This window comes from Panthera tigris, chromosome B3, assembly GCF_018350195.1.
Source record: "Panthera tigris isolate Pti1 chromosome B3, P.tigris_Pti1_mat1.1, whole genome shotgun sequence".
Taxonomy (NCBI): Eukaryota; Metazoa; Chordata; class Mammalia; order Carnivora; family Felidae; genus Panthera; species Panthera tigris.
Genome location: NC_056665.1, coordinates 29,661,460 through 29,686,971, shown reverse-complemented (window position 1 = coordinate 29,686,971; position 25,512 = coordinate 29,661,460). Strand labels below are relative to the sequence as shown.

The window sequence follows — 25,512 nt, the reverse complement described above, 5'->3', positions numbered from 1 at the left end:
GATGCACAAAATAAATTGAGATAAAGCACAGATGTTCACACAGTTCAAAACTATGGTGGCCTAAAGCTGAGATGGTGAGTGTAGCTCCTGGAGAATAAGTGTGGCAGTCCACTCTCTCTCACTCTTTGGGGTGTGCTAGCTCTGTAATGGCTCCCTGTAAAACACTGAATATAGTTTTTGCTTTTTGCCTTTTTTCATTAAGCAGAAATTCTCTTTGGATTTCTTTTCTTTTGGTTAGGGAAAACAAGTATAATGTAGGTCTCTTGTAAAAGCGAAGTGGTGTAATGAGAACTTTTGGAAAGCAGGGGATTTTTGTAGTAGTAGACATTCTTACCAGCTGTGGATGAGGGTTCTAATTAGCCACATTTTCACCAACATTTGACATGATTACACACTGTAATTTTAGCCATGTAAGTTTACTATGTGTGTACAGTATTTCATTTGGTTTTAATTTTCATTTTTGAACATCTTTTTATGTGCTTATTTCATATCTTTAGCTCTTGTTTGGTGAAATGTTTGTTCAAATATCTTGTACACTTATTAAAGTTGGACTGTTTTATTGTTGAGTTTTTTCAGCTTTACTGAGGTATAATTGACAAATGGTAAGGTATATAAAGTATACAACATGATGATTTGATATCCATATACATTGTGAAAGGATTCCTCTCATCAAGTTAAATAATGCATCCATCACCTCACATGTTTATCTTTTATGCGTGTCTGTGAGTGAGAGAGAGAACATTTAAGTTCTATTCTCTTAGCATATTTCAATTAGTGTTATCAACTGTAGTTACTGTGTTATGCATTAGATCTTCAGGACTTATTCTTCTTATAACTGAAAGTTTATACCTTTTTACTAACCTCTCCCTATTTCTTTCTCTACCCTTAGCCCCTGGCAGCCACTTTTCTACTCTCTATTTTTATGAGTTCAGCTTTTTTTTTTAGATTCCATATTTAAGTGATACCATGCAGCATTTGTCTTTCCTTGTCTTGTTCATTTAACTTAGCATATTGCCCTCCAGTTTATCCACATTGTCACAAATGAAAAGATTTCTTAGAGGACTTTATGTATTTTAGATACTAAGATCTATGTTTTGCAAATACTTCCTCGCAGACCTTGGATTGCCTTTTCTTTTTCTTAAAAGTATCTTTTGAAGTTTTAAAAATTGATCAAGTCCAATAAATTAACTTTTTTTTTCTGTACCATGTGTCTTTTGTGTCCTATTTAAAAAATCTTTACCTGAATTTAAGGTCACTAAGATTTTCTCTTAATTTTTTTGTAGGAGTTTTAAATTTTACAATGACATCTGTGTCCTCTTTTGAATTAAATTTTGTATCTGGTGCGAGATAGGGTTGAGGTTCATATTTTCATAGGGATATCTAATATTCAAGTACCAGTTGAAAAGATTGTCCTTTTTACGTTGAATTGCCTTAGGACCCTTGTTGAAAGCTATTTGCCATATACTGTATGGGTTTGTTTCTATTTTGTTTCATTTGTCTCGATGCCTTTTTTTAAGCCAATGCCATTTTATCTTGATTACTGTTATAATATCCTGTTACATTGATACATGTCTCTTTAGTGCTTTGAAGTTTTTAGTATGCAAAAAGCCTTTCAACTCATTTAAATTTATTCCTGAGTATGTACTCTTATAGACATGATTGCAGATTGGAATTGTTTTCTTTTCTGTTTTTCAATCTTGTCTCATTTATTTATTTGTTTGTTTATTTATTTCCAAGTTAATATGTAGTGTAGTATTGGTTTCAGGAGTAGAATTTAGTGATTCATCACTTACATGTAACACCCAGTGCTCCTCCCAACAAGTGCCCTCCTTAATGCTCATCACCCATTTAGCCCATCCCTGCCCCACCACCCCTGCAGCAACCCTCAGTTGTTCTCTGCATTTAAGGGTCTTTTATGGTTTGCCTTCCTCTCTGTTTTTATTTTATTTTTCTTTCTCCCCCTGTGTTCATCTGTTGTATTTCTTAAATTCCACCTGAGTGAAATCATGTAATATTTGTCTTTGACTTATTTTGCTTACCATAATACGCTGTAGTTCCATCCACATTGTACCCTATGACCCAGCAATTGCACTACTACGTATTTATCCAAAGGATACCAAAATGGCTGATTCGAAGGGGCACATGCACACCAATGTTTGTAGCAGTACTATCAACAATAGCCAAATTATGGAAAGAGCCCAAATGTCCATTGACTGATGAATGGATAAGGAAGATGTGGTGTGTGTGTGTGTGTGTGTGTGTATATATTCTGCTAGTGTACAGAAATAGAGTTGAATTTTATATGTTGATCATGTTTCTTACAGCCTTGTTTGAACTGGCTCTTTAGTTCTAATAGCTTTTTAGTGGATTCTTTAGGATTTTCTGTATCCAAGATCATGTTATCTGCAAATAGATACACTTTTACTTCTTTTCCAACCTGAATGTCTTTGATTTGTTTTTCTTGCTTTTTGTTCTAGGTAGAACCTGAAATACAGTGTTGAAGTGGTAAATGTGGACATGACATCCTTGTCTTATTCCCAGTCTTTAGAGGAAGTATTTAGTCTTTTATCATAAAGTATGATGTTAGGTGTGGGGTTTTCATAGATGCCTTTCATCAGATTGAGGAAGTTCCTTTTTATTCCTATTTTGTTGCATGTTTGTATCGTAAAGGGATGTTGGATTTTGTTAAATGCTTTTCTGCATCTATTGCAAAATAATATAGTTTTTGTTCTCTTGATATTTTCTGTATTACATTAATTGAATTTGATATGTTTTATGTATTTCTCTAATTTTTTAGTTGTTTAAGGTGGTTGCTTTTTCTGGCCTTAAAAATATTCTTAAGGTCCACTGGAAATGTAATTTCCTTCAGACATATACCAAATATATTCATTTTAGTCCTGTTATATAATCAAGATATAATTTTTATCTCATATACACCTTCTGTGAGTTTGTGAAGTAAGTTAATAGTCATTTCAAATTCCTTATTTTTGGGGTATATACATGGTTGAAAACAAAACATCCACTGTTTAGTTGATAGTGACTATTACTATAACCTACATTAATCAGGACCCGATTTTTTCACTTGCAACATCTACTCATTATTACGGTAGACTTTAATTTTTTTATGAGGAATAGATCTCCTTTGCCTGATTTCTGGCAGTAGCCCTCTTCCATGTGCTGTGTCCTCTTGCCTGTTCTTTGAATTTGCTTCATTACTTCTTGTGCCTGCTCCTTTGCTTTTTTCCTCTAGACTACCTACTTGTATACTCCAGTTCTGCAGATTATCTATTCTGGCCTTTTGTGAATCTGCAGATTCCTTGGAAAGAGTGGGCTGAGCTGATTTTCACCACCTCATCACCCATATCTTCTTGAATTTTTTATAATACCATTTTCCCTCTATGCTATACATAGAATACATACATAGAATAGTATCACTATAGTATAGAATGTTGTCACTAAGTTTAAAAGACTTTTCTGAATCTTTCCATTATGAATCCTGTGAAATACCATTTTCTAGAATATTCTGCACTACCTTGATTTTCTTTATGTTTTCTAACTAATCCTTTACTGTCTTTTTCCTTTTTCATTTGATGCCTAAGTTTTACTGACTTCAGCCCATTTCACTTGTTCTTTTCCTTGAGTATGACAATCATTATCTTGCTTCAACTATCATCTCTCTAGTGACTCCTAGATTTGCATCTTTAGCCCCATCCCCTAATCTTTACTTTTTGTTTCTTTTGATGTTTGGGAATATTTCTTTTGAATTTTAATTCCCATTTAAATAACATACAGGTGTACAATAATTTCAGGTGTACAATATAGTGGTTTAACAATTCTATACATTACTCACTGCTCATCATGATAAGCGTACTTTTAATCCTCTTCACATGTTTTACCTATTCCCCTACCCAGCTGCCCTCTGGTAGCCACCTGATTGTTCTCTAAGTGTCTGTTTTTTGTTTCTCTCTTTTTTTCGTTTGCTTTGTTTCTTAAATTCCACATATAAGTGAAATCATATAGTATTTATCTTTTTCTGACTACTTTCACTTAGCATAATACACTCTGGATCCATCCATGCTGTTGCAAATGGCAAGGTTTCAGTCCTTTTTATGGCTGAGTAATATTCCGTTGTGTATAAATACTACATATCCTTTACCTATTCATCTATCAGTGGACACTTGGGTTGCTTCCATAATTTAGATACTGTAAAAAATGCTGCAATGAACATAAGGGTACATATATCTTTTTGAATCAGTGTTTTCAGATTCTTTGGGTAAATGCCCAGTACTAGGATTACTGGATCATATGGTAATTTTTAATTTTTTGAGGAACCTCCGTGCTGTTTTCCACAGTGGCTATACCAGTTGACACTCCCACGAACAGTGAATGGAGGGGTTCCTTTTTCTCCACATCCTCTCCAACACTTGTTGCTTCTTGTGTTTTTGATTTTAACCTTTGTGACAGGTGTGAGGTGATATCTCATTGTGGTTTTCATTTGTGTATCCCTGAATATTAGTGCTGTTGAACAACTTTTCATATGTCTGTTGGCCATGTTGTATGTCTTCTTTGGAGGAATGTCTGTTCATGTCTTCTGTCCAGTTTTTAATTAGATTATTTGTTTTTGGGGATGTTGTATGAATTCCTGTGTATATTGGATATTAACCCTTTGTTGGATATGTCATTTGCAAATATCTTCTACCATTCAGTAGGTTGTCTTTTAGTTTTGTTGTTTGCAGAAGCTTTTGGTTTTTCTTATTTAAGTTTTTATTTAAATTCCAATTAACATACTGTGTAATATTAGTTTCAGGTGTACAATATAGTGATTCAACACTTGCGTACAATACCTGGTGCTCATCACAACCAGTGCACTCCTTATTCCCCATCACCTGTTTCACCCATCCCTCTACCCATCGTACCCTCTAGTAACTGTCTGTTCTCTATAATTTAGAATCTGTTTCTTTGTCTCTCTCACTTTATCTGTTTTTTTTTTCCTTTTCTCATTTGTTTTGTTTTTTAAATTCCACATATGAGTGAAGTAATTTGGTATTTGTCTTTCTCTGACTTATTTTCACCTAACATAATACTCTCTAGTTCCATCCATGTCATTGCAGATGGCAAGATTTTATTCTTCTTTATGGTTGAGTAATATTTCATTTTCCCTATATACATCACATCTTCATTATCCATTCATCAGTCTGTGGACACTGGGCTGTTACTGTATTTGGCTATTGTACATAATGCTGCTATAAGCATTGTGGTGCACATATCCCTTTGAATTAGTATTTTTGTATTCTTTGGGTAAATACCTAGTAGCATAATTGCTGGGTTGTAGGGTAGTTCTATTTTTAACTTTTTGAGGAATCTCCATACTGTCTTCCAAAGTGGCTGCACCAGTTTATATTCCCACCAACAGTGCAAGAGGGTTCTGCTTTCTCCACAATCTTGTGAATATCTATTATTTCTTGTGTTGTTGATGTTAGCCATTCTGACAGGTGTGAGGTGCTTCTCATTGTAGTTTTGATTTGTATTTCCCTGGTGATCAGTGATGTTGAGCATCTATTCATGCGTCTGTTGGCCATCTGGATGTCTTCTTTGGAAAAAATGCCTATTCATGTCCTCTGCCCACTTTTTAATTGAGATATTCATTTTTTGGATGTTGAATTTTATAAGTTTTTAATATGTTTTGGATAGTAACCCTTTATCAGAGATGTCATTTCCAAATATCTTCTCCCATTCCATAGGTTGTGTTTTAGCTTTATTGATTGTTTTCTTCACTGTACAGAAGCTTTTTATTTTGATGAGATCCCAGAGTTTATTTTTGCTTTTGTTTTCCTTGCCTCGGGAAATGTATCTAGTAGGACGTTGCTGTGGCTGATGTCAGAGAGGTTATTGCCTGTGTTCTCCACTAAGATTTTTATGGTTTTTCAGCTCTCACATTCAGGTTTTTCATCCATTTTGAATTTATGTTTGTGTATGGTGTAAGGAGGTGGTCCAGTTTCATTCTTTTGCATGTTGCTGTCCAGTTTTCCCAGTACTATTTGTTGAAGAGACTGTCTTTTTTCCATTGGATTTTCTTTCCTGCTTTATTGAAGATTAATTACCCATATAGTGAGTTCATTTCTGGGTTTTCTATTCTGTTCTATTTATCTATGTGTCTGTTTTTGTGCCAGTACCATACTGTCTTCATCACTTTAGCTTTGTAATATAACTTGAAATCCAAAATTGTGATGCTTCCAGCTTTGCATTTCTTTTTCAAGATTGCTTTGGGTATTTGGGGTGTTTGTGGTTCCATGCAAATTTTAGGATTGTTTGTTCAAGCTCTGTGAAAAATGCTGGTGGTATTTTGATAGGGTTTGGATTAAATGTATAGATTTCTTTGAGAAGCTTTTAAATTTGATATAGTTCCAATAGTTTATTTTTGTTTTTATTTCCCTTCCCTTGGGAGGTATATTTAGAAAAATGTTACCACAACTGATATCAGAGAAGTTATTCCTTATACTCTCCTCTAGAATTTTTATGGTTTCAGGTCTTACATTTAGGTCTTTAATCTTGAGTTTATAAGAAAGTGGTCCAGTTTCATTTGCTAGCATGTAGCTGTCCAGTTTCCAGCACCATTTGTTGAAGAGACTCTTTTTTTCCAATGTATATTCTTGGTTCCATTGTATAATCATGGGTTTATTTCTGGGCTCTCTCTTCTGTTCTACTGATCTGTGTGGTTTTTGTGTGTGTGTGTGTGTATTTGTACCATAGGGTTTTGATTTCTATAGCTTTATATTATACCTAGAAATCTGGGATTGTGGTATCTCCAGTTTCATTCCTTTTTTTCAAGATTGCTTTGTTTATCTGAGACCTGATGTGGTTACATACACATTTTAGGGTTATTTGTTCTAGTTCTATTAAAAATGCTGTTGGTAGTTTGATAGTGATTGCATAAAATCTGTAGATTGCTTTGGGTAATAAGGGCATTTGAACAATATTTCTTCTCCCAATCCATGAGCATGGACTATCTTTCCATTTGTGTCATCTTCAATTTATCACTATTTTATAGTTTTCAGAAGGTCTTTCACCTTTTTGGCTAAGTTTATTACCAGGTATTTTATTATTTGTGGTACACTTATAAATGAGATTATTTTCTTAATTTATTTTTCTGCTACATCATAGAAATTCTTCGTGTATAGAAATTCAATGGATTTCTATGTATTGATTTTGTATCCTGTGACCTTACTGAATTCATTTATCAGTTCTAGTAGTTCTTTTTGTGGAGTCTTTAGGGTTTTCTATATGTAGTATCATGTTATCTACAAGTAGTGAATGTTACAATTTTTCCTTACCAATTTGGATGCCTTTTATTTCTTTTTGTTGCCTGATTCCTGTGGCTAAGACTTCCAGGTCTATGTTGAATAAAAGTGGTGAGAGTAGACATCCCGTCTTGTTCCTGACCTTAGCTTTTCACCATTGAGTATGATGTTAGCTGTAGGTTTTTCATAGATGGCCTTTATTATGTTGAGGTATATTCCCTGTAAAACTACTGTGTTGAGAGTTTTTATTACAAGTGGATATTGTACTTTATCAAATGCTTTTTCTTCATCTTTTGAAATGATCATACGGTTTTTATTCTTTCTTTTGTTGATGTGATGTATCACGTTAATTGATTTGTGAATATTGAGCCATTTTTTTTAATGTTTATTATTTATTTTTGAGAGACAGAGTGTGAGCAGGAGGAGGGGCAGAGAGAGAGGGAGGCAGAGAATCCTGAGCAGGCTCCATACTGTGAGCTGTCAGCACAGAGCCTGACGTGGGGCTCGAACCTATGGACCTCAAGATCATGACCTGGGCTAAAGTCGGTTGCTTAACAAACTAAGCCACCCAGGTGCCCCTGATTTGTGAATATTGAACCATTCTTCCATCCCAGGAATAAATCCCACTTGATCGTGGTGAATGTTATTTTTAATGTATTGTTGGATTCACTAATATTTTGTTGAAGATTTTTGCATGTGTGTTCATCAGAGATACTCCCCTGTTCTCTTTTTTTGTACTGTCTGGTATTGGTTTTGGTAACAGGGTAATTCTGGCCTCATGGAATGAATTTGGAAGCTTTTTTAACTTTTCTGTTTTTTTAGAATAGTTTGAGAAGTACAGGTTTTAATCCTTACTTAAATCAGGTTTTTATCCTTGCCTGTAATCTGTCAGTTCAAATTTTCTATTACTTCCTGATTGAGTTTTGGCAGGTTATAGGTTTCTAGGAATTTATCCATTTCTTCGAGATTGTCCAGTGTGGTCCTTTTTTTTTTTTCTTTTTTCTGATGAGTCTGGCTAAAGGTTTACCAATTTTGATAATGTTTTCAAACAATGAGCTCCTGGTTTCGTTACTCTGTTCTGTGTTTTGTTTTGTTCTGATTTTTTTTTTTTTTGGTTTTTATTGAATTTATTTCTGCTGCAATCTTTATTATTTCATTCCTTCTACTGGCTTTGAATTTTGTTTGTTGTTCTTTTTATAGCTCCTTTAGGCAGAAGGTTAGGTTATTTGAGGTTTTTCTTACTTATTGAGATAGGCCTGTATTTCTTTAAACTTCCCTCCTAAAATAGCTCTTTCTATATCCCAAGATTTTGGACTGTCCTGTTTTCATTTATCTCCAGGTTTTTTGATTTCCTCTTTGATTTCTTGGTTGACCCATTCATTGTTTTGTAGTATGTTATTTAACTTCTGTAGTATTTGTGTTTTTTCTAGATTTTTTTCTTGTGGTTGAGTTCTAATTTCATAGAGTTTGATCAGAAAAGATGCATGGCATGACTTCAGCCTTTCTTCGACTTGTTTTGTAGGGGCACAGTTGATCTTTGGATTCATTTATCTATTGCTTGGTGATGGCTTTCAGTGGAACTCATCAGCTCACCATCTCTATCTTCCAAACCATCTACTTCCTGAAATACATATTTCAGATAATGATATCCCTAGTTTCCCATTCATTTAGACGTGGAAAAGTTTTGATCATATAGTTTGATTCACTGTTGTTACTGTTGTTGTTTTAAAAGATAAGCTAGTCTTGGGGCGCCTGGGTGGCTCAGTTGGTTGGGTGTCTGACTTCGGCCCAGGTCATGATCTCATGGTTCGTGGGTTCGAGCCCTGTGTTGGGCTTTGTGCTGACAGCTCCTAGCCTGGAGTCTTTCAGATTCTATCTCCCCCTCTCTGCCCACCCCTGCTTGCATATTCTCTCTCTCTCTCTCTCTCTCTCTCTCCCTCTCTCTCAAAAATAAATAAACGTTAACAAAATTTAGTAATTTTAAAGTTTATATATTTTTGAGAGAGGGCACACATGTGTAAGTGGGGGAGGGGCAGAGAGGGAGAGGGAGAGAGAATTCCAAGCAAGCTTCCTGCTGTTAGCACAGAACCCAACACGGGGCTCGATCTCAGGAACCATGATATCATGACCTGAGCCAAAATGGAGCCGGACTTTTAACTGACTGAACCACCCAGTTGCCCTGGGCTGTGTGGCATTTCTATCTGAATACATTTTGGCTAGAGATCAGATACATAGTTCAAAATGGTTTTCCTTCAAAATTTTGTAGGCTTTATTTTCTTTTAGCATTAACTACTTCTGGGGAGAAGTCTGAGGCTCAACTGATTTTTTTTCCCCTCTTCTTACAGGTGATTTGCATTTACTGCTTAGAAGCTTAGAAGAGTTATTCTTTTTCCTTAGTGTTTTGTGATTTAATATGGATATTCTTGGTACTTATTTTCTGAAAATTTTTTCATGACAACATGGCTTCTTTAAGTTCTCAATTTGCTTTTTTTTTCATGGAAAATTTTTTGTATTATATGTTGCAACATTTTCTTTTGTCTTTTTTAATTATAGATGTTATTCATGCTTATATTAGGCCATCTTCATTTGTTCTTTATATTAAAAGCTTGTTACTGATACATAAATTTTCATTTTTAAATTCTGCATTAACTTATCAAAAGACTTGCCTCTTAGCGATTTATTTTTTTGCCATCTTTATTTGTTCCATGCTTGTTCTAATTCAGTTAATTCTATGATGGTGTTATTTTTGTCCTCAGTTTGTTTCCTTAGCTTTCTAATCTTTTATTGTTATGTTGTTTTGTCATTTTTTTCTACCTTTAAATTCAGGTTTTTGTTAACTTCTATATTACAAAGTTTGCCTAGGGTATTTTCTGGTGTTTCGTGGGTTTTGTTTTCTTTCAGATTGGGTTTTTTTAGTTTCTAGTTCACTTCTTATCTATTATTTATTTATAGCTTTATTGAAATATCATTGACACATCAAAATTATATATATTAAGGTTTACAACTCGATGTTTTAATATACATACACATTGTGGAATGATCACAACCCAGCTAATTAACATATCTATCACCTCTCCTTAGTTATCATTTGTTTGTTTGCATATGTGCTGAAAAGATTTAAGATCTCTCTTCTTAGCACATTTCAAGAATACAGTATTGTTAAGTGTCATGATCATGCTGCACATCTCTAAAACTTATTCATCTTCCATCATTGAGACTTTGTACCCTTTGACCAACATCACAGATTGAAATTATTTAACTTTTGCTCACTTTTTAAATTTTATTTTACTTATTTTTGTCTAGAACATTAAGTCCCATTTCTTTTTCTTTCATCTTGATTATGCTTAATGTGTGAGCCCTGATACAGTATGATTCATTTTCCTTCAGTACTGCTGTTTGTCTTATACTTTTAGTACAGTTTGAGGGATGGTTATGTTATTATCCTACTTAAAAAAGTGGCCACGTGGCAAGATAAGTGGGAAACCTTGGTTAGAACTGTATTCAAATTCTTGTCTGAGATGTATAACTTATCTAGTGATAGGTTTTATTCCATTCAGCATGGATTCCTGGAGTCTGTTCTTCTGTCAGAGTCAGTCCCGGTGTTTACTTCCCTGTTTTAGTCCATCATTTTCACTGCAGCATGCCTTCCCTCTGGCTTTCAAGAATGAGAAATTTGATCCCAACTGACATTTCCCTGCTTTATCTTTAGCTAAACTTTACTCATAAAACTTCACTTTCTAGCAAAACTTGGCTGGTAAGTTATCAATATATGTGAAGTCGAGGTGTAGTGTATTTTCCACTACCTTGTTCCTAATTGTCACGCATTTGGTATATGTTGAAGGAAAATGATGTGATGCTCACTTTAAGTTTTGTCTTCTCAAACTCACTAGAAAAACATGTACATACCTACTTAAGTCTTAATGTAATTTATATAATTGCAATCATAATGAAATAAGTAGAACTTCACAAGATGTTTTTGTAAGAATCTTAATTCGTTTCTTGACCTAAAGCTATTTCATTGGCAGATCTTTATTCTAAATTACTCCTTACTAAGGCCAATGGATTTGTTATATACACTGGATTATTATCCATTTTGAGGTAAATATTAAAGGAAAAGACCCATATTTAATTTTTGTTTTCTTCCTTATTAGTGGTTTATATTTTTATATAATGACTGCTGTGGGGTTTCTTATTTTTGTGGTGTGTCTTAGAATTAACTTGATTTGAAACTCCTTTTCTTTGTTTTTATTGAAGGTAAACGAAATTGCCTTCATAAATACCCTTGAAGCCCAGAATAAGCGCCATGATGTCTTATCAAAATTGAAGGAATACGAGCAGAGGCTTAATGAATTACAGGAAGAACGTCAGCGAAGACAGGAAGAAAAACAAGCACGTGATGAAGCTGTTCAGGTAGAATTTTTTCGGCAAGCAGTTATTGAGCACCTGCCGTATTCTAGGCTCTGAGCTAGGTGCTGATGATCCAAAATGGAGTGACACCTGATCTCTGACCCAAGGGTGCCTCATTTAGTATAGCACTGTGGAAATATGAGGTCTGATTGCCAAAAGACAATGTGTACCCCTTTTGATAAGGTAATCAGTGCTTTCATCAGTACATAGCAGTCAGAGTCTGAATCTTTAATCTCAACCAGATGAAGGACTAAATTGGACAGATTATTATCTATTCTTTTCTAATTGGGCTTTGTAAGAACAAGCTTCTTCCATTTAAAAAAGGAATGTGTTTGATTGAGTATATGTAGCCTTACAGAACTGGGCAATCTTTATGCTTATGACAAGGAACATCTGTCATTTATTGGGCAATATCATCAGATACTTTAATTGCTTGGCTCTTGACCTCTGTAGTGAACCCTAATTTAGGTACCGTTTCAGGATAGGAAGAACTGTACTAATGTTTATAAACTATTTTAGATCTTACTTAGTAGAAAGTTTTGCCCACAAGACTCTTTTAGGACTTGACATTTTTGTTTGTTTGTTTGTTTGTTTGTTTGTTTAAACTGGTGTCAAAGATTTTATTCAACTCAATTAATTGGTGAGGGATCCAGTAAGATGTTACAACCAGTGTGAGGGAGAATTCAAAGAATAGACCCATACGTGGGTGATCAATAATGTTGAAATGAATTTGCTGAACAGATATAAAACTGTTCAACAGTCAGAGGCAACAGTCAACAGATGACCAACCCTCCCCAAAATTGTATACATTACCATCATTTTCTTACAACTCACAGTTGAATATATTAGCTCAATGAGACCAGCAGGCAGGGTGCACCCTGTGATTGTGTTTTTCGCAAATCAATGCCTTTCTCAGTTTTCCCATTGTTAAAGAGGGGTTTGTTGCCAAAGTGTAAATGTCCGGTAAATTATTCTAAAAATGTGCTAAGGCTCTGGGTCATATTAAGTATGCTTTCTGAATTCACATTATATTTGCATCAAAGACTGTATTAGAAAAATAAATGTTTTTAGAGGAGGGGGATGATTTTGAGGTAGAAAGTATCCTCACATGTGGACATGCACCTACATGTAAGATATAAATTACAGTTATGTTCACACTGAAAAGAAACTTCTAATGGTATGGTGCAGAGTTGGCCTTTGAGTAGAGGTCCATAGAGAGATTTTGAGGGCATAGAAATACTCAATTTTACTAATAAGGAGGATGATTTCTTAGGACTTATTGATGACATGGCTTTTCCACTCAATTGCAGACCAAATACAATTACCATCTCACTTTTATCAGTTGATATGGCACATTAAAACCAACACTTAAAAAGACTAAAGTGGTATAGGAAATACATAAATATAACATACAAACATATGGGTAAGCATATACATATATGTACACATATTTTACATTTTTCAGCCAGGGTTTAGAAAAACTAAAAAGGAAAAGAAATGAACACAAATGTAATTTTATTTTGTCTTAGAAAAGGAAGTATTTTACATATATATGTGTGCATGTGTAAATACATACACATATATACATACACAAGCACCCACATGCAACCGTGTATGTATGTATATTTGTCATATATGACTATTACATGATTATTTAAATATAATGACATTGTATGATCACTTACATATTCTATATGATTATGTACATGAGTACTTTGATCTCTCTTTTGGACTATCTCTGCTGTTTCTCAACTGTGTCATTATGATTTGTCAGCACTAGCCAGAGTAAGCCAAGCCCACTAGGGATGAGAAGGCCAACCTCATGGGCTGGAAGGACTGCTCACATGGTGATTTCCTGGGTGGCATGGGTCACCTGAATGGGTGCAGTGGCCGTGGTGCCCAGAGTGCATGGTGGGCAGCTTATTCATAGGTCTGCAAACTGAACAGCTTTGGCTGGAAGTCCTGAAGGGAATCCAGCACCAAGATGGCTTTTGAGGTCAAGTGTTGCTACAGGTTTCCATCTGGAACCATGACCACCTACATGCTGGCTGCAAGGGCCGTCTCCACACCATTGAGAACATCTTCAAAGACAAGGCACTTCTCCATGGGAAGAGGAGGAGAAAACCTCTTTGTACAGGCTAGAAATAAGGACTTGACACTTTTGATGTAGAGAACAAATTTTGCAGTGTTCAAATATAAGTGAGGACATACTTTATTATGACCAATGTTTATTTGTTCATTCAGTGATCATTTATTGAATTACTACTATAAGCCATATGTTGTGCTAGATTCAAGGACATGAAAAGGATACATCGTTGTTCTCAATGGGGAGACATATATAAACAAATCTTAATCCTTTAGGATCAGTATAACAGCAACGGCATTCTTGGAAGCACAGAGGAAAACACCATACTCAAACTGAGAGTGGCAAAGAGATGAAAAAGTGAGGTAAACCTTCCTAGAGAAGATGGTCCCTCAGCTGAGATTTGAAAACAATAAGATAGAAGCAAACAATGAGAAGTAGGCATTCCATGCAGGAGACATAGGAGAGTACACTCTCTAGAGTTAGGGAACAGGTCATGCAGAGCTTTGTTATGTTAAAGATTAGAGATGTTATTAATACTTCATGGGTCTTTTTTAAAAATTTTTTTTCAATGTTTATTTGTGAGAGAGAGAGAGAGAGAGAGAGAGACAGACAGATTGTGAGTCGGGGAGGGGCAGAGAGAGAGGAAGACACAGAATCCCAAGCAGGCTCCAGGCTCTGAGCTGTCAGACAGAGCCCGACATAGGGCTTGAACTCACAGACTGCAAGATCATGACCTGAGCTGAGTCACCCAGGTGCCTCTCCTGCTTCTTTATGTTACTGGTGGTTTTAGGAAATTAAAGTATCAATAAATTTTTAAAAGTTCATTGATTATTCTCTACTATTTGTGGGTATTGGCAGGCATTCCTATATTCATCCCTGATCTCTATTTGATTTCAGTTCAGTGTCCTATTTCTCTGCTTGGGACCGTTTTATAAAAATCATTATGTTTTGTAAATTATGTGTTATTTTTGAAGAACCATTAGGCATTAATAATTTAGATATAATTAAGACACAATCCTTGCCTTATGGCAAACAATACAACACAATGTGAAAAGTGTTGTAGAGCTATGTATGAGCTACAGATTAACTCTGTTGGTAGGAAGGGAAATATATGAGTAATATTGCATATTTTGAATAGACATCTTAGCTTCATTTTTTTGCATTCACTTTATAGATCTGAAGATTTGAAATATATAGTTATCTTCCATTTAAAAATGATGACTCTTGGGGCGCCTGGATGGCTCAGTAGGCTAAGCATCCTACTTCAGCTCAGGTTGTGATCTCACAGTTTGTGGGTTTGAGCCCTGCGTCAGGCTCTGCTGACAGCTTAGAGCCTGCAGCCTGCTTTGGGTTCTGTGTCTCTCTCTCTCTCTGCCCCTTCCCTGCTTGCACTCTGTGTCTCTCTCTCTCTCTCAAAAATAAATAAACATTAAAAACAAAATAATGACTCATTTCACAAATTGGGACGTTTATTAAAGCCAGAAGGAAAGCAGTTCTTTCCTGAAAGTAGTAAGGATTTCCTGTACACACTAGCACTTTAAAGTTGTTTTGACTGCTTAGAATTATTTTTCTTATTAAAGGGGTGCCAAGGTGGTTCAGTAAATTGAACATCGGATTTCAGCTCTGGTCATGATCTCACAGTTGTGGAATCGAGCCTTGTGTCAGGCTCTGTGCTGACAGCATGGAGCCTGCTTGGGATTTTCTCTCTCCTTTCTCTCTGCCTCTCTCCTGCTCACACACACTCTCTCTCTCAAAATAAATAAACATTTGGGGCCCCTGGGTGGCTCAGTCGGTTGAGCGTCCGACTTCAGCTCAGGTCACGATCTCGCTTCCGTGAGTTCGAGCCCCGCGTCGGGCTCTGGGCTGATGGCTCAGAGCCTGGAGCCTGCTTCGATTCTGTGTCTCCCTCTCTCTCTGACCCTCCCCCGTTCATGCTCTGTCTCTCTCTGTCTCAAAAATAAATAAACATTAAAAAAAAAATTAAAAAAAAAAATAAACATTTACAAAATTTGGAAATTTCCTATGGATTTAATTTTCAATGAAAAATTAAAAACCTATCAAGTTTAGTCAACCTATACTGATATTAGAAAAGTCCTTTGGGGTGCCTGGGTGGCTCAGTCAGTTAAGCATCTTACTTCAGCTCAGGTCATGATCTCGCGGTTTGTGAGTTCAAGTCCCGTGTTGGGCTCTGTGCTGACAGCTCAAAGCCTGGAGCCTGCTTTGGGTTCTGTGTGTCCCTCTCTCTCTGCCCCTCCCCTGCTCATGCTCTGTCTCTCTCTCAAAAATAAATAAATATTTAAAAAAAATTAAAAAGAAAAGTCCACTGGTAATGTATAACTTATTTATAATTAAAAAAATTTTTTACCGGGTAGTCATTACTAGATGTGCAAGGCACTAATGGCAAGGCAAGCATTCTGTAGATACAATAATAGTAAGGTCCTCTGCTTTTCTTTCACTATTTTACTTTTTAACATTCCCATAAACTGTTACAGGCAATTGTGACCCTTTTTTCTTATGAGTAAAATACTGAGTATATGCTGTCATCATATATTCTCAATTTGCCATTTTAGTTATGTAAATTATTGGTTAGTTTTAAGTTAAATTTCCTTAAATATTCTGCCTGTCCTTTTGCCCTAGTCATTAAATTGTAGGTATAAAGAGCATATAGGGGTAGCAGTATCCATTCTTCGGCTTCCATAAACAAATACTGATTGGAATAAGCAAAGTTTGTGGGGGTTTCAGAGGTTTCAGAAGGCTTAAGGGTTAAATATCTTTCTAACTCATTTGCTGCAGGTTGATACTCTTTATTTGTGTGTATATAGATTTATAATGGCTATTATTTTACAAAGTTATGCTTCATTTAACAGATATTCATGGAACTCTTGCACTGTGCAAAATGCTTATGTGGGGTACAAAGTTTCCTATATTTAGGAAACTTAAATTTTAGAAAGGAAAATATGAGCTGAACTTAATAATTTTATTCATTAGCTATAGTTACCAGTTATCTTTTCCATTTATATTAAAAACAGAAATTAAAATATTGAATATTTTTTGAAGTCCAGTTATATCTATTGGTACAATATTGGAGTATCTGTTATATATATGAATAAGATCAAAAGTTGGCATTATATTTACACATTCAACTTGGCTACATTGTACATACACATAAATTACATATACCCATATATTTCATTTATAAGACCATTTTATAATTTTTGAAAGCATATTTTTGAAACTTTTGGTTTTACAAAGTATGAAATGAAAAGTTCTGGTTTAATTCTTTATATTTAATATCTAAGTTTATTGTATTTTATTGTGAAACTTGTGTTTTCACATGATATAGTTTTTTAAGGTTTTATTTCAAGTTAACATACAGTGTTATATTAGTTTTAGGTATACTATATAGTGATTCAATAATTTCATATATCCCCCAGTGCACATCACAAGTGCACTCCTTAATCCCCACCACCTATTTTACCAATCCCTCCACCCACCTCTCCTTTGTTAACCATCAGTTGGTTGTCTATACTTAAGAGTCTGTTATTGGTTTGTCTCTCTCTCTTTTTGTCTTTCTTTTGTGTGTTTGGTTTCTTAAATTGCCCATATGAGTGAAATCATATGATATTTGTCTTTCTCTGACTGACTTAACTTCCCTTAACATTATAAGCTCAGTCCATGTTGTCACAAATGGCAAGATTTTGTTCTTCTTTATGGCAGAATAATATTTCATTGTATATATATATATATATATATATATATATATATACACACACCACATCTTTATCCACTCATCAGTTGATGGGCACTTGGGCTGCTTCCATATCCTGGGTATTGTAAATAATGCTACTATAAAGATAGTGGTGTATGTTTGAATTAGTGTTTTTGTTTTCTTTGTGTAAATACCCAATAATGCAATTGCGGAATTATAGGGTAATTCTATTTTTAACTTTTTGAAGAACCTCCATAGTGTTTCCCAGAATGGACGTACCAGTTTGCATTCCCACCAACAGTGTAAGAGGGTGCCCCTTTCTGGACATCCTCACCAACACCTGTTGTTTCTTCTGCCTTTGATTGTATTGACATATTTTTTTTAAAATTCATTCCCATTCCCCAGGTAGCTCACATAGCCTCTCCCTGGCCCCTAGTCTTTATGATTAATGGAACACAGTGATGGTAGGTTCTCCTAATTACTACTTATACAGCCTTGTGCAAGTCATTTTACCTTAAAGACCCCCAGTTTGTTGTGATACTAAAATTGCTAATATGGGTAAATACTTAGCACAGTGTTTAGCATAGTAAGTGCCCAGTAAATGACAGAGAAAAAATACTAAAGCAGTTTAAGAGAATACTGAGGAGACATCTGAATACTTCTAATACTTAACTAAGCTCACTATGGTAACTTCATACCTACAAGAAACCCTATCTACCCCAGCAGAAGAAAACTTTTTTAAACTAGTAAGCTAAAAAGTCCCTACTTTTTTTCTTTTTCTTTTTCTTTTCTTTTTTTTTTTTTTTTGGAGGGGGCCCAGGGAAGGAAGGATTGGGAACTACAGGGAATGTACTGATTTCCGGAAGGCATATTTGGCAGATTACAGACTACTGGAGGCATACAGTTAGATTTTAAATATATTCTTTACTGTCAGGCATACTAATCATGAACTAATTGATTATAGCTCTTCTCATTACTAAGTAAGCATAATATGTGGAAATTTTTCTAGCTATATATAAGATCTCAAAAACTCTTTAACACTAAAAACAACAATGTCTGGCACAGAAAATTATTTACAATGAAGAAAATATAAGCAAAAGAGTTTTCTCTTAAACTCACATTTATTTGCAGTTAAAAAAAAAATCTGCATTGGCAGTTTATGGAATGGGAGAAGGTATTTGTTAATGACATATCCACAAAGGGTTAATATGCAATATATAGAAAGAACTAACAACACCCAAATATCAAATGATTCAGTTAATAAGTGAGCAAGACATGAAGACATTTTTCCAAAAATGACATCCAGATGGCCGACAGAGACATGAAAAGATGTTCATCATCACTCATCATCAGGGAAATACAAATCAAACTGACAATGAGATATCACCTCACATCCCTCAGAATGGCTAAAATCAACAGCAGAAGGAACAACAGGTGTTGGTGAGGGTGTGTAGAAAAAGGAACCCTCTTTCACTATTGGTAGGAATGCAAACTGGTGCAGCCATTCTGGAAAACAGTATAGAGGTTCCTCAAAAAGTTAAAAATAGAACTGCCCTATAATCCAGCAAATTGCACTATTGGGTTTTTACGCAAAGAATACAAAACACTAATTCAAACGTGCACCCCTATGTTTATAGCAGCATTATGTACAATAGCCAAGATACGGAAGCAGCCCAAGTACCCGCCAGCTGATGAGTGGATAAAGAAGGTATAGTATATATACAATGGAATATTATTCAGCCATAACAAAGAATGAAATCTTGCCATTTGCAATGACCTGGATGGAGCTAGAGGGTATAATGCTAAGTGAAATAAGGCAGTCAGAGAAAGACAAATACCATATGATTTCACTCATATGTGCAATTTAAGAAACAAATGAGCAAAAAATAAAAATAAAAAACGAAAACAAAAAAACAAGAAACAGACTCTTAACTATAGAGAACCAACTGATGGTTACCAGAGGGGAGGTGCATAGGGCAATGGATAAGTGAAATACAGGTGGTGGGGATTAAGGAGTGTATTTGCTATGATGAACACCAAATGGTTAAAAACTTGAGAAAAATAAATAATAGAAATTAAAAATAATATCATTAAGAGAAAATGAAGATGTGATAATACATTTTTCTCAAAGAATAATAATTTCAAGATAGTCTTGGAATTTAGCCATAATTCTGTACTTGTAAATATGGAGATTTATATGTTGAAAAAGATACTAAAAGGCATTGGACATAAGATAAAAATGTCAACAAATGGTTTTGTGGAAACAAAACAAAACAAAGATATTAGGAACTTTGATGGGAACAAAATCTTTAAAAACATGACTGGAAAAAAAAAAGAAAAAAAACATGACTGAAAATTTTTCTGAATTTTATAAAAAAAAAAAACTCATATAAAAAGTGTATTTAAAATGGCAACCAGAAAAAATAAAACTATGTGCACAAGTAAAAAATGTGTCAGTACAGATAGTAATATGGTGAAAGTTATTAAAGTACTCCTAGTAGGCAAAAATGTACATAGGACATAATACTTCACAGTATTTTGATTAAGTATCTTCTGCCTTAATGTTGAGGATGATAAATAATTACTGAGAATTTACTATATGCTAGGCCCTCTGGTAAGTATTCTTTATGTATTACCTCATTTGTTCTTTACAATATCTGAAGATATTAGTGATGTTATTATTTGTCTTCCAGAAAACTAAGGCACAGTTACAATACAACTAGACCAGAGTCCCTAAGCCAGTAAATAATAGGATCATGGAATAAAATCAGGGAATCTGACCCAGTGCCCACTCTTTTACCCACTATGCTGTATTATGATACCTCTTTTTCCTTGCCACAAGTTTTTCTTTTTTTTTTCCATTTAACTCCTTCATGACATTTTCTGCATCATTTTCTGGTATTTTTGAAACCATTTTTTGAAACCACAAGACTATAGAAGTGATTAACCATAAAGTACATATTAGGTTCTCACAGACTATGAATAACATAGTATCTGCTTCAGAGAGCACTTATTATGTGTAATACTGGTAAATGGCATATGAAAACCAGATTATCATTGATACTTGATTTTTTTTTAATTCTGTGAAGTTTACCTAGTAGTAAGGATCTACTTGAATATCTAAATTTATGTCAAACCTGTGCCACCTTTAATCATTTTCACTTTACACATAATTCTAACATTTTAAAACATTTCTGACTATAGGAACGTAAAAGAGCTCTAGAGGCAGAACGGCAGGCCCGTGTAGAAGAATTGTTAATGAAAAGGAAAGAACAAGAAGCCCGAATTGAACAACAGAGGCAAGAAAAGGAAAAAGCCCGTGAGGATGCAGCCCGAGAAAGAGCTAGGTACTTCATTTGCTATCGTGATTTTGATGCTGATGAACATTTTGTAGTGAGTGGATATTCAGATCAAGTCTTAAAGTCATTTGCTGTCATGTGGTTTTCTAAAGAAAGAGTCACAAATACAGAAATGTAATGAATTTTGATTTCCAGGAATTATGTCATTGTACTCAAAACAGAAACCTTTTGAATCTTCCTATTGAATGGGAAACTTGAAGTATCAGTAGTTTTTGATTGCAAGAAATAAAATTTGATAGAAATAGAATTTGCTAGCTTAAGCAAGGGAGTTTTTTGGAAAATATCGGGAGTATAAGTGATAGGAGGTTAGAGGAACAGGCTTGGAAATAATCAAGCATCAAAGGCTAGTCACAAGAGCCACAGTGGTAGTATTTTGATGGAAACAGTCTAATCAGCATATTGCCACTCTATGATAAATGATCTTCAGCCACTGCTGCGTTTTAAAATCACTTGGTTAAGATTCAAAGATCCAGGAAAAATCATTTAAATGGCCAAGTCTAAGTCACTTTTGGTTGCTGTACACATTTCTGATGTGATATTCTCTGATCTCTTAATTGGGGCAAATTTAGTGGATGTGAAAAGATAGCTGTTTGTGGTTTTAATGTGCTTTTTTGTCCAAGATTAGTAATAATCTTGGCTGAGCAACTTTGCTCATACTTACCAGTTACTCTTTTTTTTTTTTTTTTTTTAATGTAAAGCGCCTATTCAAGTTCTTTGTTCATTTCTGTATTGGGATCTATTAATGTTTAGGAGTTATCTTTACTAGATACCAATTCTTTGTCAGATACATATGTTGCAAATATTTTTGTAGGTTATGGCTTGCCTTTTCACTATCTTTATGATATCTTTTAATACAATTCTTTCTTTTTTGAAGTTTTTATTTAAATTCCAGTTAGTTAACATACTGTGTAATATTAGTTTCAGGTGTAGAATATAGTGATTAAACAATTGCATACAACTCCCAGTGCTCATCACAACAAATGCACTCCTTAATTCCCATCAACTATTTAACCACCCCCTACCTGATTAATATAATTCTTGATTGCAGTGTAGTATAACTGAACAGACTTTGTGATTTGTGCTTTTTTATCTTATTCATGGAATCTTTACCTCTCTGGAGTCCTCTAAAATATTCTTTTTTTAATTTTAATTTTACTTTATTTTGATTTTTTATTTTTCTTTTTTTGAGACCGAGAGACAGACAGAGTGTGAGTGGGGTAGGGGCAGAGAGAGAGAGAGAGAGACACAGAATCAGAAGCAGGCTCCAGGCTCTGAGCTGTCAGCACAGAGCCTGACGTGGGGCTCGAACCCACAAACCGTGAGCCGTGACCTGAGCCGGAGTTGAACGCTTAACTGACTGAGCTACCCAGGTGCCTCTGTAGTCCTAAAATATTCTTTAAAATGTTGTAGTCTTTTTTTTTTTTTTTTTTTTGTAATAGGAAACTCTTTATCTACCTAGAATTCATAATTGTATGGGTTGAGGTAGGAATCCAATTTCATTTTTTTCTCCATGTGGAAACCCTATTCTAAGACACTTTATTGAAACAGCAATTTTTTTTCCTACTGGTCTACAAGACTTTCTAACATAAATGAAGCTTCCATGTATTCATGGTTTGTAGACTCTATCTTATGTATGTATGTTTGTATGCATGTGTTTATTTACATCCAAGTTAGTTAGCATATAGTGCTATAATGATTTCAGGAGTGGGTTCCAGTGATTCATCCCCCATGTATAACACCCAGTGATCATCCCAACAAGTGTCCTCCCTAATGCCCCTTACCCATTTAGCCCATCCCCACACTGACAACCCCTCTAGCAATCCTCAGTTTGTTCTTTGTATTTAAGAGTCTCTTATGTTTTGTTCCCCTCCTTTTGATTTTATATAACTTTTGCTTCCCTTCCCTTATGTTCATCTGTTTTGTATCTTAAATTCCTCTTATGAGTAAAGTCATATGATATTTGTCTTTCTCTGACTGGCTAATTGCGCTTAGCATAATGCCCTCTACTTACATCCACGTAGTTGCAAATGGCAAGATTTCATTCTTTTTGATTTGTGAGTAATATTCGATGGTATATATATATATACCACATCTTCTTAATCCATTCATCTGTCAATGGACATTTGGGCTCTTTCCATACTTTGGCTATTGTCGATAGCACTGCTATAAACATTGGGGTGTACATGTCCCTTCGAAACAGCATACCTGTATCCCTTGGGTAAATACCTAGTAGTGCAATTACTGAGTCATAGGGTGGTTCTATTTTTAATTTTTTGAAGAACCTCAATACAGTTTTTTTTTCAGTGTGGCTGCACCAATTTGCATTCCCACCAGCAGTGCAAAAGAGATCCTCTTTCTCCACATCCTCGCCAACATCTGTTGTTGTCTGAGTCGTTTATTTTAGCCATTATGACTGGTGTGAGATTTTAATTTATATTTCCCTGATGATGAGTGATGTTGAGCATTTTTTCATGTGTCTGTTCACCATCTGGATGTCTTCTGTGAAGAAGTGTCTATTCATGTCTTTTGCCCATATCTTCACTGGATTATTTGCTTTTTGGGTGTTGAGCTTGTTAAGTTCTTTATAGGTTTTGGATACTAACTCTTTATTTGATATGTCATTTGTAAATGTCTTCTCCCATTCCGTTGGTTACCTTTTAGTTTTGTTGGTTGTTTCCTTCACTGTGCAGAAGCTTTTTATTTTGATAAGACCCCAATAGTTCATTTTGCTTTTGTTTCCTTTGCCTTTGGAGATGTGTTGAATAAGAAGTTGCTGTGGCTGAGGTCAAAGAGGGTTTTGCCTGCTTTCTCCTCTAGGATTTTCATGGTTTCCTGTCTTATGTTTAGGTCTTTCATCCATTTTGAGTTTATTTTTGTGTATGGTGTAAGAAAGTTGTCAAGGTTCATTTTTCTGCATGTTGCTGTTCAGTTTTCCCAGCACCACTTGCTGAAGAGACTGTCTTTATTCCATTTTACATACTTTTCTGCTTTGTCAAAGATTAGTTAGCTATATGTTTGTGGGTCCATTTCTGGGTTCTCTATTCTGTTCCATTGAACAGATTGTCTGTTTTTGTGCCAGTACCATACTGTCTTGATGATTACAGCTTTGTAATACAGCTTGAAATCCGGAATTGTGATGCCTCCAGCTTTGGTGTTCTTTTTCAGGATTGCTTTTGGTATTCAGAGTCTTTTCTGGTTCCATACAAATGTTAGGCTTGTTTGTTCTAGCTCTGTAAAGAATGCTGGTGTTATCTTGATAGGGATTGCAGTGAATATGTAGATTGCTTTGGGTAGTGTTAACAATATTTGTTTTAACAATATTTGTTCTTCCAATCCATGAGCATGGGAATATTTTTCAATTTTTTTCTGTCTTCTTCGGTTTCTTTCATTAGCTTTTTATACTTTTCAGTGTATAGATTTTTCACCTCTTTGGTTAGGTTTATTCCTAGGTATCTTACAGTGTTTGGTGCAATTATAAATGGGATCCTTTCCTTGATTTCTCTTTCTGTTGATTCATTATTGGTGTATAGGAATGCAACCAATTTCTTTGCTTTGATTTTGCTGAATTCACGGATCAGTTCTAGCAGTGTTTTGGTGGAATCTTTTGGGTTTTCCATATAGAGTATCATGTTGTCTGCAAAGAGTGAAAGTTTGACTTCCTCCTTGCTGAGTCGGATGCCTGTTATTCCTTTGTGTTGTCTGATTGCTGAGGCTAAGATTTCCATTACAGTGTTGAATAACAGTGATGAGAGTGGACATCCCTGTCGTGTTCTTGACCTTAGGGGGAAAGCTCTCAGTTTTTCCCCATTAAGGATGATATTATCAGAGGGTCTTTCATATATGGCTTTTATGCTCTTGAGGTATGATCCTTGTATACCTATATTCTTGAGGGTTTTTATCAAGAAAGGATGCTGTATCTTGTAAAATGCTTTCTCTTCATCTTATGAGAGGATTGTGTGATTCTTGACCTTTCTTTCAACGTTTTTTATTTATTTTTGGGACAGAGAGAGACAGAGCATGAACGGGGGAGGGGCAGAGAGAGAGGGAGACACAGAATCGGAAACAGGCTCCAGGCTCCGAGCCATCAGCCCAGAGCCTGACGCGGGGCTCGAACTCACGGACCGCGAGATCGTGACCTGGCTGAAGTCGGACGCTTAACCGACTGCGCCACCCAGGCGCCCCTCTTGACCTTTCTTTGATTGATGTGATGTATCACATTGATTGTTTTGCAGATATTGAACTAGCCCTGCATCCTGGGTATAAATCCCACTTGGTCATGGTGAATAATTCTTTTAATGTATTGTTGGATCCGGTTGGTTAGTATCTTGTTGAGGATTTTTGCATCCATTTTCATCAGAGAAATTGGTCTGTAGTTCTCCTTTTTAGAGGGATCTTTGTCTGGTTTTGGAATCAAGGTAACGCTGGCTTCATAGAAAGAGTTTGGAAGTTTTCCTTCCATTTCTATTTTTTGGAACAGCTTCAAGAGAATAGGTGTTAACTCTTCCTTAAACGTTTGGCAGACTTCCCCTGGAAAGCCATCTGGCCCTGAACTCTTTTGTTTTTTGGGAGATTTTAATTACTAATTCAATTTCTTCACTAGTTACGGGTCTGTCCAAATTTTCTATTTCTTCCTGTTTCAGTTTTGGTAGTTTA

The 25,512-nt window shown here is 35.2% G+C and overlaps 1 protein-coding gene across 7 annotated transcripts in view; it reads left to right on the top strand.

Annotated features, from left to right (window-relative positions):
• The window catches only part of SCAPER (S-phase cyclin A associated protein in the ER), a 549,552-nt gene that overhangs the window by 164,952 nt on the left and 359,088 nt on the right, over positions 1–25,512 (top strand). For all 7 annotated transcript variants that reach the window (XM_042988321.1, XM_042988320.1, XM_042988324.1 and 4 more), the window contains 2 exons: positions 11,553–11,708; positions 20,705–20,847. In XM_042988321.1, coding sequence (XP_042844255.1) covers positions 11,553–11,708; positions 20,705–20,847 — 299 coding nt within the window. The remainder of the gene's footprint in view (positions 1–11,552; positions 11,709–20,704; positions 20,848–25,512) is intronic.